Here is a 17,265-nt window from a genome sequence, read left to right as displayed (position 1 = left end):
TCGGCTGGGGTTGTCGGCGGTCGTTTTTGGAGCTGGAAGGGCAGATCTAGCCAGAAACGGGCTACTTTATGGGCGCCTGCGAATAGACGTTAAAGCGTGACTGCCAGCTGAATGTCTGATTACTTGGGGATAAACCGCGGTGAGAAGTGTCAGACCGAACATCAAACATCTTTTAACACCGTTTCCAGGTTAGAGATTTAGCCTGACGATGGCTGAAGAAATCCGGAGAGCCCACATGCGCACCTTTCGTGGGCCCTGCCCCAAGGCGGCAGGTAGTGCGCTCGCTTCCACCGACGCGCTGGGTGGGCTTCTGTCTTTCAGAAGTCCGGCATCGGGACATCACAGCTGTGAGGGGGCAGATGAAGGGTAACGGCGTGAATGCTCTGGGAAGCCGCATCCTCACTGTCAGTGGCTGAGCACCACCCTCATTAAGTTTGCAATTGCCTGGATGTATTTTGCTCTTGGGGAAAATAGAGTCTTTCAAATACATTACAGTTGAAACTGTCTAACTAGATACAGAAGTGCGTACATGTAAAAATGATTGTGCTAATATAAAGAGATGTCACACTGGCATTTCTCAGAGCGTGAGGTGAGCATTGGCCCTTTGGCCACAGAACCTCATGTTGGAGGCTTCACAATCTCCTTCTGACCTACGTGTTTCTACCTATCCACCCCGAATGACAAAACCCTGGGCTTACCTACTGCTTATCATACCATAAATGCAGGAGGCTGAGTTTCCATTTTGACCTAACTTTGGCCTTATGACACCATGTGCAGAAGTGGTCCGGGAAGAAGATCCCACTGCAGGAACATTGTTGTACATTTCCCTCTCGCAGTCTGCTGCAGTGAGGGTAGCGTGGACGTGCCCTGCTAATGTCAAAACTGAAGTTGCTAATCTTGTTATTGAGGAACATTGGCAGAGCAGGGGTTAAGGCAGCCGTGAGGCAGCTGTGTGCTGTAGATCAAGCCAGGTCTACAGAGCTAGAAGAGTGACTTGAAGCCATCTTTCATGGTGATGACGGTGGTGATGATGAATGGTGATGATTAACTCCTGTACTCCACCCTCCATTTCTGACCAACCACACCTGGGAATGCAGAACCTGTCCTATTGTTCTTCTAAGCCTCCTGTAACACAACTCTGTGGAGCCTGAGAAGCACTAGATGAGGGTCTCTATTACTGGTGCGCTCTACGTGGCACCGCTGTGCACAGCCTCCCCCTTGTTTCCCTGGCAGAGGAACCGTTTCACATACAGCAGTGTTGTGCATTGGAGCAATACACAGAACTCCAGCTGTAAGGAAGATTACACTCCACATGAACTCTGTTGCACATTAAACCACTAACGTAAATGCACCTGCTCTGACCTATCTCCCAATCTACAGTAGCTAACTGATATCCCAAATGCTTCTGACATTCCACTCCTCCTCAGTGAGAAGAAACCCACACCTTCCACCAGCTATTTGGGATACGTGTTTGAATATGCCTCCCCACATTTAGTGCTTACCTCCGGCTACCTGTGACACTGGCCAAACCAACAGCAGTCAGTCCCAGACCAGATACCATTCTGACAAGCGCACTTCTGGCTGACGCCCGCTTGGGTACCTTCCTTGTATTAGAAGAGTGCATGCTGTCCTACAAGAAGTGAAGATAATGCGACTCATGTTCTGTCTGTTTATTACAGCAAGGGCATGAGTTAGTTTATAAAGCTGTTTACGTAGCAGCGGGAGGACAGTAAATACTATAAATTGTTAACAATTGAATCATCTCCCGCAAAACTATAGCATGTAGATACACAGAACAGCTGACTGAAAAGTCTGCATATTCCAAGTCATGCTTTAAAATCTGTGTGCCAAAATATTTTGAAATGTTTCAACACTATGTCTTCTGGTTGATACTGAAGTAAGGATACTTCCACTACCAATCCAAAATATCCATATTTCTTTAATAGTATACATTAGTATCAATAAGATCAATGCCTCATTAGTATCAATACTTCCACATAGTAAATTTTTAAGTGGATACTGAAAGTAGATACTTTTTAAAGGTAAACGTTGGCTGCAGGGAGTGTGGAGACTGTTCTTCATCAGGAAAAAAATGTTGTTGTTTTTTGAATAAGACATTTTGGTTTATTATTTTCCCTCTCATCCTTAAAGGACTGGTGTTCTCAGGAAACTGCCAGTTCTTCCATTGGGTGAAAAGGTGTTCTGCAAGTTAGCAGCCATACTTCTGTCGACCTCATTGGACTGGGATTTGAAGTTGTATATTAATACCTCTTTTACCTTTCTTTCCTGATTCCAAGTTTGTGTGATTTTTATGCATTTTTGCAAGTTCTTAGAATCTTATGAATGACAGTTGCCTTTCTAGGGTTAGCATGTCTCTTACTGCAACTTCCTCTAGCAACTAATGCAACCCAGTCTCTGTACAACTCACTGTTGCATACCTGAAACATTTGGAAATCATGAGTGTCATCTAAGAGAAATATGATCCTCTTGTAAAACTCGCAATATTGTAAATGCCGGTGTCTTTCTATTTACCTTTTGATTTTTGAGCCTTAAGGTATGCTCAAATCACATTCACATTCTCTTAGGAATGTGATGTTAATGGATGTGAATGTTAGTGAAGAGTAGGAATGTGCTTTTCCTTTCTTTTTTAATAAAAGCGGAGATTGTCACACAATCACAGAACTCCAGGAACTAGTACAGTTACTCTTAAGACAGTATGCACAGGAAGAAATCACTCTTCACTATGAAAACCGTATTAATCTATTTTTAAACATATTTACCCTGGGTTATCCAGTTGTTTCAAATACTACATGATGAACATGAAATAACTTCCTGCTTATAAAACTGAACAGGCTTTTTACTAAGAAAACTTATTTTTAAATATTACAGTTGCTGCCACCATGCTAGTTCTGTGTGAACAGACTCATTGGGACGTCCCTCTTTTAAGTTCTTATTTCTCCTCCTCAACAACTTCCATGCGGGTTTTTGTCACGAGAGTGAATCCATCTTTGTTAAAGTTAACAGTGGTGTGACGGAACTAATACGTACCATTTGTTTATGTATTGACCATGCCGTTCTGCATGTGAGCCTGTGTGTTTTGCTGATACATCTTTTGCTGATGTGCTTTTCTTTCCTGAGGGCATCCTATTAACGTTCAAAAGGCTTATGCTGTCTCTTGCCTTTGCATTGCTGCTTATTTGTGGCTAAGATGTGGGCACCCGCAAGGTATCTAATGCTCACACTTCCCATGTGGTGCTGGACTGTTTGCATATTGCAACAGCGTGAGCACAGTGTGCTAGATACTCTACGTCCCGCAAAGAGGCCATGTGTTTCCAGATTACGGTTCTTGCCTAAGTGTCCCACAGTAGTTCCACTCCCACAAAGTGTGTGATGACCTGCTGTGACTGTGCAGTTCTTGTCACTAAAAGAGAACCATCTTAGTTCGTAAGTCTGAGGCTTCATAAGGCAACAGAATCCCCTCCTGCAGTTAATACTTTGCCTTTTATATAACCTATACTGATCCATAGAATAGCGTGTTCTCAATTGGGTGTTCATCCCTGAGCAGGTCATATAATTCCTGGCTGACTTTATGATGTCTGTATTCCTGGGCAGTGGCCATTTTAATGGGACTGTTGGAGGCACTACTGCTGACTCTGCATGTTGAAAAAAAGTCCACAAAGCAGAACTCCAAATCCTTAAGACTGGCTTAAAGAACTATATTAATTTAAAAAGGACAGTTTATTTACGTATGAGCCTTTCACTAAAATTTGCTTTACGCGTTCAGTTCTTTTGTCAGAAACCAGAATGGCTAGGTATATTTATTTTAAAACCTGAACCCGAGCTGTCCAACTCCCTAGGAACTGAGCTTAAAGAAGAATGCCAGCTATCAGAAGACAAGAGATTTCATGACAAAGTGTAACAAAGAAGTAACAATAAGAAAAAGCTAATAGGAAAAAAAAAAACAGTAGAGACAGGGCTTTAGGAATAAAACAAAGAAATAATAGTGGCTGAAAGCTGATGTTTATTATGGTAGTCATTTTTTACCTTCCAGCCTCTTTTTTTCGGGAAGCTAGCAGAAACACTGTAGTTACAAAGAGGCAGATGTATGAAATCATGAATGCAGATGACTGGTTGAGAGGCCCATCCTGAAGTTATTCAGAGAGAATGGATAAATCTCATGTAGGACAGTATCAAACTGTCACTCAGCTGTTGGTCCCTAAAACCTTCTTCCCTGTTATCTTATGTCTCAGAGTAATTGTTGCTAGAAGACTACTGCATGCTGTAATAGACAGTTCTAAGTGGGTGACAAATCAGTTGTGTAATTCATTCTCTAAAGCATTGCAGTAGATTACATCCAGAGTTTTGTGTTCAAATTCGAAAAGGAAAAAGTGAAGCTGAGCTTGGTAGTCAGGCAGAGTATTTTTCATATTGGTTCACTACTCTTAACATACAGAAACTCTGGCTAGGTAAAACACATATTTGCCACCCAGAATTGGCAGAGGTACTTCTACGTATGTATAATACCCTACCAGCACAGTTGTGGCCAAAAGTCGTGGCAATACACTATTCTGGCTTTTGAGCATCTACTTTCCTATTATTAGGTATCCCTTGCAAATATTTTCAAGGTCTAAGGAATGATAAAAACAAGAGATGCATCCTTAATTGCAGGAGAATACTGGGAAGGGATCCCATCTGTCTGAAATCCACAGAACCGCGAAAACGTGGAGATGCCTCATTTCCTGCACTCCTGTACCTTTCTTAAGGAAATACCTGTGAGTACCATGCAGGATGCAGACACATTGAATGCACCTGACGAGATTTTTTTGTGATGTCCTAAATAACCTTTAATATGGGTGTAGACATGGCACTCTAGCCTGGGACCTGGACAGTTTTTGGCGGCAACGTGAAGAGTGGTGTAGACATAGCCACAAAGAGCTCACTGTTTACAGTTACATCCCTGACTTTGATCCAAGGCTAATGTCTTGAAAACTTCCGTTTATTTCATTCATCTAATAATAGTTAAAAGAAGAGCCATCATTCATGGAACAGAAAAAATGAAGTTTACATTTTACATTTGCATTTAAGACTAATTGTGTAATGCATTTCTTGGGCCACAAAGCTCTAATTTCAGTTTATTCAATGAATAAGCAGAGTATAAATACATACAATAGACAAAAATAATCAAATCAAAGGAGTTCAGAATAGGCCCACCATTCTGCTTTCCGTCCATGTCATTTGGCTGCTGCAAAGCACTAAATTCAGCGTGTTCCAAACAATTATTGGTATTACTATCTGTGCTTGTTTAGCACTTGGAGACCTGACCCAGTTTCATTGCGCTCTGGTACCTGGCGCTGTGCAAACACAAGATATTCCCTGTCTCTTGAGTACACGCTTGCCTCCATTACCTCCCACCTGAACTGCAGGCAAGATACGTAAGCAGGAAGCCAGCAGCTCTTAGAAAATCCCGTGTTCCTATGGAAAGCACTTGCACATCTCAGCAGCGCAGACTGCCACAAGCATCTCAGTCTCTCCTGCTCTCAGCTTCTTACTGAGTATTGAATCAATCCTTTTGTTGCTAGTGCTCAGTGGTGTGGACCTGGCATATTTAAAAGATTTGCTTAAGCTGTGTAATTTTGACTGTCAGTAACTCCACTCACATAGAAAATTTCTTGCATAGAGGAAGGAAAAGCTTCCATAAGAACCACTCACAGACAATGGGATCAAAGTCCCACTGGCGCTAAGGACTACCATTTCCTACTCAAAGTACAAGCTGCATTTCTGGAACTTTGTTTTCTCTCGTGAAAATCAAGTACATTTAGGGAGTGTTAACAACAACCAATTTTTGGCCTACAAGTAGGTTATCTACATCTCCATCTAAAAGCGGCTTGGTCCTACCTGAACCAAAGCTTCTTTGTCACACATCATGGGAGTCTCTAGCATGCACCACGCACTCCAGTGGTCTAAGACATGTAGATGTCATTGTTGCACACAGTTCCTCTCCATGAGAATGATGCACTGAAAGTTTTCCTTCACCACTGCTTAGCTGTCCTGCTGTTGGCTTCTGCCCCATTGCTTCAGCTTGTACTCTGTGGGGTATGACATGGCAGCAAGCCCAACAGTGCACCACGTTCATTGATCAACGGTGCTGAACTCAATATGCCTGGTCACTCAGGAGGGAACATGGGCAGTGCATGGCAGAGAGGACCAGATTTCACCATTTTGAATGGTATGTAAGGCGTCTGCCTTCTGCTAAGGAAAAGGTGGCTATAACCCCAATATACATTTTCCCCTTACTACTCCTCTTAGGTTGACCCAAATGTAAGCAAAGTGTTCTTCAGAGCCGGGCTACTTTGTCGACACTGCTGAGCATCTTGGTTGGAGAATGGAGGTATGGATGCCAAGAAACTGATGCCCTGGCCCCACAATAATGTCCTCCAGTTACGGGGCCTTTCGTTCTTAACTCCGCGTGATCATTACAGGCCAAAGATCTGCCTCTCCTCTTCTATGTCAGGCTTCATATGAAGGCTGGATCCTTCAAGTTCAGGGTGTACCGTGTAGCATCCTGTCCAAAGGTGTTATTTAATTTCTCAGACAGAAACACATCTGACAAGCTACTCTTGGTTATTGTACCTGACCTGAAAAAAGATGGCCTTCACCTTGCTGAACTTGCATTAGAACTGCAATCCTTTTACTGTAAACTGTTGGACCAGCTCCAATAACACTTCTGGGAAATCCTCACAGCAGCAAAACCCTAGTCTTCTCCCTGCATAGCCAGACAAGAGCAATGCTTTCTGCCAGCTCTCCAGCTCACCTCTCCATGCCTCTATGATGAGTTGGCCTAGAGTGGAACACCTTCCTTTTCTTGTGGAAAAGAAGTATAAAAAGGGGAAAAAAAACCACATAGAAATGAAACAGGGAGAAACAGTAGAAATAGGAGAAAGAGTATGAAAAAGAAGTAAGAAAGATAAAAGGAATAGAAGAAAGCAGAGGGAACCGCTGAAAGTAGCAATAGCAAAATAAACAACAAATTAAAAGCCAAATACTGAAATGACTGCTTCATACCACATGAGGCTTTGTAGGACAGTGCAGAGGTGTTCTTACGAGGAATCCTAGAAGAAATGTTTGGAGGAGCGTTACGTGCATATGGGATGAGGTAGGGCAGAGGAAAGAAGGTGTTTTTCTGCTATTCATCCACCCTGCGTAGGGAGCAGTAGGTGGAGGAGTGAACTCTCCTCTCATCCGCACCATGACTTCATCTGGAGTGCAGACAGTTGTGCTCCAGATGTCTATGGAAAAGCAAAATAGTATTTGCAAAGCTGAAGAACTGGGGGCCCGTAGCACACAGGTAATGTACCCTCTGAGCAACAGAATAGAGGCTCCTCTAACTTACCACTTTCTATCATCTACGGACACAGGTTTCCCCTGGCTAAAATTGGTCCTTGTGAAAACTTTCCAGGAAAAAACAAACACAGCAGGAAAAATAAAGTATTACCTAATATAACAGTGTGCTGAACAAAAAATTCTCCCCTGCAAAGAACCTGTGAGAAAGAATGTATATGGCTGATGTACTAGTGGAGGGTTTTCAGCCAGTTGTGATCTTAGAAAAAAGCTTAAATTAAACCTGCACTTCAGCGTTAGCAGAATAAAGGACCCAAATGGTCATAAAGAAGACTGTGTCAGAGCTGTAAACTGAGTTAATGTCATGAGGGCACCAGATGGGAAATGAAGAGCCTTGTTCTTTGCTCTTGGCTCTGCCACTGACTTGCTGTGTGGCAAATCACTTCCTCTTCAGGTGACTCAGTTTCTCCCATAGGAAATAATGATTCATCTTTGTAAAAGTCCTTTAAGAACGAAGATGGAAAATGTTATAGAAGAGCAAAGTAGGAATTCCATTCCAGTGCTCTCCCCAGCCCATCCTTTGTCCTCCTCTTACTGGATTTTTTGGAGAATGATGTCTTTGTTACTGTGAATGGTATTCTTGTTAGAAATAATAAAGCTGCAAATTATATAGCAAAAGCATGTTAATGAATTAAATGCCGGATGACTTCTATTATATGCTATAAACAAACAGAAGAAGCGCTAAAAGAAAATTATCTATGTTGCAGAGTCAGTCAGGCAAAAAATGAAATGCCAGTTCACTGCTCAATCTGGAGGAAAAAGCAGTATGTGACTAAGTAATTTAGAAAGTTGTCATAATATAAGCAGAAACAAGGTGGGTATGTGTTATTAGACCCGTGCTGAAACAGGCACAGATAGAAGAAGTGAATGAGAACATATTAGATATAAAAGGAAGATTATAATTTTAAAGTCAACAACCTTGTTTACAGCAGAAACAAGAAAACATATAGCAGTTGAGGTAAGGCTCTATAAGAGGACAAAAAGGAGTACAGGCCTTACTTTGTGGGTCGGTACCCAGGGAAAATGAATTAACTCTGCTACAAGCTTCAAGAAGTAAAATGGGGAAGATAGGCAAACCAACGTTTTCAAATGAGCCTTTTGTAATGTATTCCTTATCTTCCAAATGTCCAAGTTCAGATGTACATAAGACCAGTTTTTAGAAATGCTAATCATTCATAAATCTAAATTAAATTAATTGGAAAACCATCTAGAAAAATATAGGAGGGAAACTTTTCCAGCTAAGATCTATAATAGCTATTATTAATTACTTGAATGGAAGTTTTCAGTATCATACATGCACATCTGCAACCTAGTGTACACCTGCTATTTGTTAGAACCATATGAAAATCTACAAACAGCCAATTAGCCAGCTGTATCTTATATTGACCAAGATGGTACCTTCAAGTTAATGCTTAAATCTACATTTTACATATGCAACTGAACGTACATAATTTAGAAATGATGTTTCAGTTTTATTTATAAAATGTTTTAAACCCTCTAGCATTGAGAATATTTTGCAATCTCAGTAAAAACAATATCCAATAGGTCTTAAACATAATTTTATTTTTGCTCTTACCCAGGTGAGTTTTCCATGCTCCTTTATCCTAAGCTCAAGGACAACTCCATGCCCATTCTTAGATACATCTGGACCTATTTTGGTCATATAAATATATGTATGAAGTTGAATTGTTCCATGAAAACAGTAGTTGCTTCAGTTGCTTCCATATATTTTGTATGATGCTATGACACTTATTTTATATCACTGCCTTGTAATTTGGTTTCAGCTTTCTTTTATAACATATCTTTGCTTTCCACTTTTTTTTTACTGACTCTCTGGAGCATTTCCTATTTAAATTATCATTTACTGAAGCCATGCTTTAGGACCTATTACTCCTTGCTCCTTCCCCTAGGAAACATTTTACTATGCACAGTTCAGCATTTTTTATATCATTTTACATCATTCATATTGACATTGTGTTGGCTGTACAAGTTCCCTCATTCATTAACTGTGGAGTCTGGGCCCTTTTAAATCTATCTGCAGTTGTCATTAGGGTTTTCTGAAGAACTCATGCCAGACAAAAGTCTCTAAATACATGTTGTAGATAATGTACACATTTTAACGCTCTCATTATCCATCTGTTGCTCTCAGAATTCATGTTTTACTTTCAACTTTTCTATAATCTCACATTATTTCTTCTCCTTTTGACATCTGGTAATGCTGTAGTGCTGTAACTTATGTAATGAATGGATTGCTGAGGATACATACAAATTCCAGATACTCCATCACTCTCTTCACAGAATCTCTTCCTTCTATGGGTTTCTGTATTGCATTTATTTGTCTGAGCATACCCACTCTGCTTCGCCTGTTTGGTGCTCACTGTGGGGTACTCCCTACTACATGAACTATGCAATTCAAGAACATGCTGTGTGTAAAGGAGAACATTAACCTATTGACAAACATGCTACGAGGTTGCTGTTCTCAGTCTGCTTCAGGTGGTGACTGTGTAGTTTGGAACCAAAAAGGCTCTTGTTCATTCTCTACAATCTGCCACGTGTGTAAAAATATTTCTGGGTCCTGGCTATTGAGCAAAGGTCCATCTCCAGGAATTAATATGACAAAGAGAAATCCCAGCGTTGAGCTTTCTAAGCAGTGTAGTCCTTTTGTATCTCATTGAGGCACTCATGGTCTCTACCTGCCGTAGGCACGAACCCAAAAGTCCTCTGGAATGCCTACTGCTTTCAGTAAAAAAGCAGCACCAGCCTTCTGCAGAGATTCAGAATTCTCTTATGTTCTCAGAATACCCTATTTTAATTAGATAATTTTCAGATGTGTCATTGAGTAAATATGGAAGAACTTTAATGCAATTAAAAAGGTTTGTAATTATTGTGTTTAATGCCAGGCATGTCATATTCTCTGGCTGATTGGATCCTCTCGTAGTTTTTGAATTTGCCAACACCCTGTCCTTGTACATCTGTTACTGCATTTCTTCTCTCAGCTTTCTTCCCTGCATGTCGAGGATTACGACCCTTGGTATTCAGTTCCTCAGCTTCTTTACCCTTCATTACCAAAGGGACTGAAAAGCCTTTGCCCTCAGTCCAGATGTTTTGATTCTCTGCACCCACTCCCACACGAAACCCACCGCTTAGTCTGCCCCATGCTGGGGCAGCGGAAAGTCCACAAAGATTTTACTCCGTCATGTGCAAGAAATGAAGCTTAGCAAGTGTAATAAACATTATCAGTTAGAAAACAAAAAGTGGCACATGAATGGCCCAGGGAACAGAGAAATTAAAACTTCTGTGGCAGAAAATAATTTGCTGGGGAAGGAATATTCCACAGTTAGAGAATGTAAGAGGCCCTAATTGTAAGTTCATGATTTTCATGGCATAGTTCTCTGTTGTTTCAGATCACCTCAGGGTGTTCATTTTTCCTCCATCTAGCTTTATCTATAGCTCAACATACTTCACTTATTTCTAAATGATGTTATGTTACACAGCTTCCCTTGTATTGAGACATGTTGGTATACCTTTGCCTACTTGCTGTGTAAGCAGAACTGCCACATGTCCTATCTTCTGCTAACACGTGGATTTTGAATGGGGCTCCTAAAAAGCACTCCTTCTGGGTTTCTCATGTGTATGCTCCCATCTCTCTGGCTGCATGGTAAGGAAAGCAGCAAAACTAAGGAATCCAAGGGGTTTTGCTCCAAGGAGAAAAGTAACTGTATTCCCTTTTCTGTAAAAACGTGACCAATACGCTGCGTTTTTAAACAAGTGACAGGAAAGGAAGAGCTGACAAATGAGCAGCTCCCCACAGTGTCCTACTCCTGACAGCACCTAAAATCCACACACATGAAATGCAGGGCCCAGGCGGTCCCTCTCCGAACATGAACCACTTGATGTTTTGTTGTATCTCCTGATGCTGTCAGGAGAGCTGTGCGGTGTGGCAGCGCGGGGGCCCGGGACGATGCCTCAGCAGCAGCTGCACAGTCGTTCCAGGAAGATGGGGGCGTCAAAAATATATAATGAGACAGAAATACTGGCCCTGTTAGGTCAACGGCAGTTTTACCGCTGCCTTTATTTAGGCTAGGATGGCATCCCGGGTGCCTGACTCATATTGTACCGAAACTCTGAACTGAGTATCAGGATCCCTGCCCTGCCCACCCTTGTTCTTCTGTCTCCTTGCCGGTTCCAGCATGGGGAAGGTTTGAACTGGGAGATGAATGGGGCCGTGCTCCCCTTTCTTTAGCACTGTTCAAAGTATTGTGTAGCTTCTCACATAGCACGTCTGGATCCTGCTCTCCGTAGTGTACAAAGGCAGCAGGAGAATGCGGTTGAATGGCTGCGCATCAAAAATCACATGATTTTTGGATTATTTTGTTCTCCCTTGCAGTTTAATGCCAGAGGGGAACATATGGCCCAAAGTGATTTTTTCCCACTTTACAATTCACGTATTCTTTACCATATGCGAGGCATTATTTCATGCTATGGCATCTATAATCCCTCCCATGTCTATTCTTCCCTACCACAGGATGGACAATACACATTTTGTCTTTCTGCTCCTAAGGCACTGTCACTCTGATGGTCTTTTCAGACATTGGCTATAGTTTTCCAAGAATGTTCCTAAAAGATTTTGATGTGCTTTTTTATTATTTCTGTGAGAAATTGTAATGATATCTTTACGTTTAACTTTGATTCTGTAAGCGCTTAAAGTTTTCTTGCTCGGCAAGTCACAGACCACTTGATCAGTTATCTCCAGTGTATGACATACGCATCAAAGGCTTTGTGGGCAGCCACATTCAGCAACAAATCATACAGCTCTCATACATTTCATTCCTTTTCAGTGAGCAACATTTATCAAACCTGCCCGTTATCTCCTCCAGTAGATGTAGATGTTAAACCCTCTGAAGCTGATGTTGCAGGTAAGTAACTTTGATAAAAGAGATTGCTTCGTTTGGTACAATACAAGAATAATTTTGTAAAGGATGAATTTCTGTCAGCTGTTGTTCACATTCGCTGTCATTTCTAAGGTAGAAACTTAATTGCATGCACTCTTCTCTCCTTCTTCCCTTTTATTTTTTACTTTGCTAAGATCTTCTAGCTTTCTCTCTAAAACCCCACTAAATTCAGTGTTGCTTAGCGTAAAACAATGTCCACTGGAGTGGAAAAAATAAATCCCAGTACCTCTTCATAAGATCTAAGAAGATTTGTCCCAAACAGACGTAAGTAACTGAGACTGTCGAAAAAGAGCTAAAAGAGAGTTAGTTGATGCAGAAATGGGATAATGAACAGTACTAGCAATCTCAGAGGGTACTGAATCTAACACAGACTGGATTACCACAGTTTGCACCTCATGACTGACTGATTTTCTATCTGAGAAGGTGTAATCTTCAACTGAAGTTCCCCCTGCATTTGGGGACATCTAGGGAAAAGTAATTCTATTATATGTAATAATGCATATGACAGACTGCACTTCTGTCACAGACAGGACATTGAGAGGATGTCTCTTTTTTTCTGCTTACTACGAACTACTTGCAACAAGATATTAAATACGCTTTGAGACCTATACTTACCTGTCAAAATTGGTAGAAATCAACTAATCAGTTCACAGACATCGTGAACATTGTATAGATGTCATTTCCATAGGAAGCCAAGCTAAAAAATAAAACAACGTTCTCAAGAAAAATCAGTGGTGTGGCCCTGCGAACGGCACTTGCCAACGTATCTCTGAAAAGAGTATTGCAAGGGTAACGAATAGCCAGAGAAAGGGAAGGAGAATGACCGGGAACATGGAAGAGATCTGATATAAAGAGAAAGCAAGGATGTGCACTGTAGGGAAGGGACAAGCAACTCGAGTCGTGGTAATATTTAGAGCACCAAGCAGCGGAGAGCAGAAGGATAAGGGTTTCCGTCGCCTGCAAACCAAGGGAATGCTCATGGAAGATAAAATAAGGCAGTTCAGAACTGGGAGAAGATTTCCTCTTCGCCCCCAGAATGGCCAGTTAGGCTCTGGGATTCGTTGTGCCTGAGAATAGGCTACGACCGGTGCCCGAACCAGCCCGGCAGCCTCCTGGCAGCCTCCAGCGCTTCTCGAAGGTGAGACCCCGCGGTGGCCCGGGTCCGTGCGGCGGGCCGGCGTCCCGGCGCTCCACCTAGCGCTGCCTGGCTGCAAGAAGCGCGGAGCTCAAGTCCTGAGCCGGAGCATCCCCTCGGCGAGCTTTCTTCCCGTGCGAGCGGGGCAAACGCCTGCCCTTTGCATCACCCCAGAAATCCACCCTGGTAAACGGAATGACACAATTAAACAGGATTTTCCCGTCTTCTGCAGAAGAACCAGAAGGTGGCCACCAGACCCTGGGCCACCCACCGAAGGTAGGGCTGCCCTTTCTAGGCAATGTTCCATCCTCTCTCAAACCGCGCAGGACAAAATACCTTGGCGGGGCAGCCACGTGCTCTTCATTCACTAAAAAGTACTACAGCATTTTCATAGGTGCAAGGAATGAAAGGAAGCTCATAAGAATTGTTTTATATATACGTATTTCAAACCAAAGTTTTCCTTTAGTTATTTCCAAGCATATTTCACAGCTAAATACTTCAATGCAACTTGGATAAGTTAATTTTTAAGTCCAGTTGCTAATCTTATAAATAGGAAAGGTACGATAAATTATGTTAACACTAAACTAATGTAACTATTTAGTTTAGTATGTTTTTCGGTTGTTTTAAGGACATAAAGTTTTCATGATACATGTATTTTTCAAGGAAAAAATCGATAATCAAGATTTGAGAAAACTGAAACAAATAAAAATACGCTTGCATAGAAATTATTTTTAAAAATTAAATAAAACTGAAAACAAAAGGTCTACTTTCCATTGTTTAAAATTACTTTCGTCTGACAGTTTTGAAACGAGTATTCACATCTCTCAGGCAAACACAAAATCAGTTTCAGAAATGGAACTTGCAACTTGAAGCAAAGTTAGAAACCATGTCACCAGGAGAAAGAGCTGGGAACAGATGCCTTCAGCCTAATAGCAATGATCAGTTTTCCAATTAATTGATAAAATAGTTAGCGTGCACTCTTCCTTTTAAAAATGAAACCATTAAAGTCTAAATTTACTACAACCTATTAAAATAATGAAAATTAAAATAAAAATTAATTAAAGCAGTGCGTATTTGCTACTGCAGTTTGAAAGAAGGTTAGATCTGCTTTTATAAAAGCTGAGAAATGGTACACAAGTTATAAAAAAAAACCCCAGCATTTAAAAAATTGCAAATTCAACGATTCAAAACTTTTAAAAATCCCAGAATGAAGATTGTGCATGTAACACATGTTCGTGCATCATAAGATGGTAGCTAATAATACAGTTGCAGACAACAAACAATGCCTGCTTGATACTTCATTTTCTCCAAACTCCGCATCATCTGGCCCTGATCTTCTCTGCTACACTATCCTTTTTAAAGGCAGAATTATGCATTTTTGCACCACCTCTGGGATTACCTGCCTGGATTCTGGGATTCTGCAGACAAGACTGAAGACCTGATGTCAGGCACCCAGAAACAAAGAACAAAAATTGGTGACTACCTGGGGAAAAGAATGAAGTAACTTGTCTATTGCCACATAGGAACATGACAGAAACAAGGACAAGGACACCGCTTTCTAACTTCTTTAGCCATGTGATCATTTCTACTTCTGCAAACTCCTGTCTCATTTGCTTTTAAACTTTTCAACTTCAGCAACAAATGAGGCAGCAGCTCTAAAGATAATTGCCGCCTTCTTCAGCACCAAGCCTGGTTCAAAGCCAGATCAATTCCGTGCTCTCCAACGGATGAGCCAAGAGTATTGTAGGAAAAGAAACAGAACAGATAATGAACTGTATCATAAGCGATATAAAATAGGAGACCTCTCCTGCTTCTAGAGTGTGTGATGTTACAACCTTCAGAGTGTTGCTTTAACATAGTTTTTAATACTGCAATATAAACTATGTTCTAAAAAAAAATTTGAATGTGATATTCAGAATAATTGAAGATGGAGTCTTTGATTTCCCATTTGAAATTTCAGAAACTTCAACGTATTCCAGTTCCAGCAAAACTGATTTTTCTAATAAAAATAGTTCTATGATTTTTTTTTTTCCTGCCAGCTCTTACTGCCAGTTGTTTTGGCCTAACCAGCAAGAATTTAAGCGGATCTAATTCCCAGTAAATAAACTTTGTTTCTGCTGAAACTGACAGGAATTTTGTGATTCGCTTCAGTGAATATACCCAGTGAAGGCTGAGCACTTCTGAAAATCCTGCTGCAGTTTGGCATCTTCTTCCTTATTTAAATTGTGCAAGTGTTAGTTATTATCAACCAACGTTCACCACAAAGAAACAAATAAATAAAATATATATTTACTATTTCTGTACACGTGAGGTGAAGCAGCATGTATAACCTTTGGGATGAAAATTACCACCTCAGGCCATATTCATGCCCATTACTGTTATTATTTATGCCTTTTTCTCCCTCTTTTCATATTACTCATAACTGATGATCAAAGGGCATCAGGCACCGACTTCCATATCCCTCCCTAGATATATCATCATTCAAACCATCCATTCATTAATTCATTCCAAGGCTGTCATCAGGGGGATGCTGTCAGTCGCAATGAATGTCAGAGCGGGCCACAAATGCACTATATATACATTCCTATGAAAGTTAGTGGATCTTGAAGCCACATTCACAACATGGTTCTGTTTTCATGGATGTTTTCCATTTCATTAAACAAAGAACCACAAAATGTTCGCTTTTCCAAGTGTATTCTAATCCGCTCTCCCTAGTGCTCTCAACTCACTTAAAGAGCGACTGTTATTCCCTGACGTATGTCACGTAAGTTGGGAGAGACATTTAAATAAGGGATCGAGAAGAAATATAACAAGCTTTTACCTAGATCTTCACGTTGAATGCAAGCAGGCAGTATGAGCACAAGCTTTGCAGACCATATCCTCAATGCATCTCATCGCGGTACAATACTACAGTGGAGAGAAACTCGGGAGAGCAGACACTGCAGCGCAAGAGGCCAGTCTCGGCACTAACACGGGGCTCACCGAGGCCTCGGCAGACATTGCTGGAGAAGAGACACACGGCGTGCAAACACGTACAGAGGTAATTATGGGCTAGGATAGCCTGAAGATACAGATACATACCCACTGAACAGTGTTTCAGTCACTACGTACCACTTATTTCTGCAGAAAGTAAGCTGATCACTACGGCATTTTTTACTCAGGAGTGTTTAAGTTGTACCACCAGAGTTTCAGAAATGATGTCCCAGGGTTATTACTTGGCAATTAAATTCCCTTCCTTTGCTAGATCTTAAGGAAGCCCCTTTGTGTGATAAATAACAATGTAAATCATCATATTAGAATATACAAAATTCTTGCCTATATTAAGGTCCTATTTTAACCTCTTCCTAAAAGCTTTATCATTCAGATATTATTTTTCCTCACTACATTTCTCTTTAGTTGCAAACTTAAAATTGCTTGTATATTTTGAAGCTAAGAAAAATGAATCATATTTAATTCTTAAAATCAGAATATTTTTCTGCTTTCCAAAATCAAATCCATTAGTAATAAATTTCCAAAATAATTAATAGCTGATCTCTTATACGTCTCTCAAATCTCCACAATGGAACTCTGTTTGGCACGGGGGTTTTTTGAACGTCTGTTGAAAGCTAATCTCTCTGCCTGTTTATCAGACTATTCAGGAAGGTCCCTGAGGGTCCAGCCTGCGGGGGTAAGACCCCCACCACGCTGCCGGAGCAGGGGGTGCGGCGGGACCAGCGGAGAGCCGCCCCCGGCCCTGGGAAGGAAGGGGGAGCTGTCGCAGCCCCCGCTGCAGTGAGCAGC

At 41.2% G+C, this 17,265-nt stretch overlaps 1 protein-coding gene across 1 annotated transcript in view; it reads left to right on the top strand.

The window, feature by feature from the left end:
• Nucleotides 1-208: 208 nt before the first annotated feature.
• WIF1 (WNT inhibitory factor 1) overlaps nt 209-17,265 on the top strand; it is a 65,062-nt gene continuing 48,005 nt past the window's right edge. The window contains exons 1-3 of the mRNA XM_009281109.2: nt 209-272; nt 12,237-12,314; nt 13,718-13,761. Coding sequence (XP_009279384.2) covers nt 209-272; nt 12,237-12,314; nt 13,718-13,761 — 186 coding nt within the window. The remainder of the gene's footprint in view (nt 273-12,236; nt 12,315-13,717; nt 13,762-17,265) is intronic.

This window comes from Aptenodytes forsteri, unplaced genomic scaffold (genome assembly GCF_000699145.1).
Source record: "Aptenodytes forsteri isolate BGI_AS27 unplaced genomic scaffold, ASM69914v1 Scaffold4, whole genome shotgun sequence".
Taxonomy (NCBI): domain Eukaryota; kingdom Metazoa; phylum Chordata; class Aves; order Sphenisciformes; family Spheniscidae; genus Aptenodytes; species Aptenodytes forsteri.
Note: the sequence above shows the minus strand (reverse complement) of the source record. Positions and strands in the feature narration are given on the sequence as shown.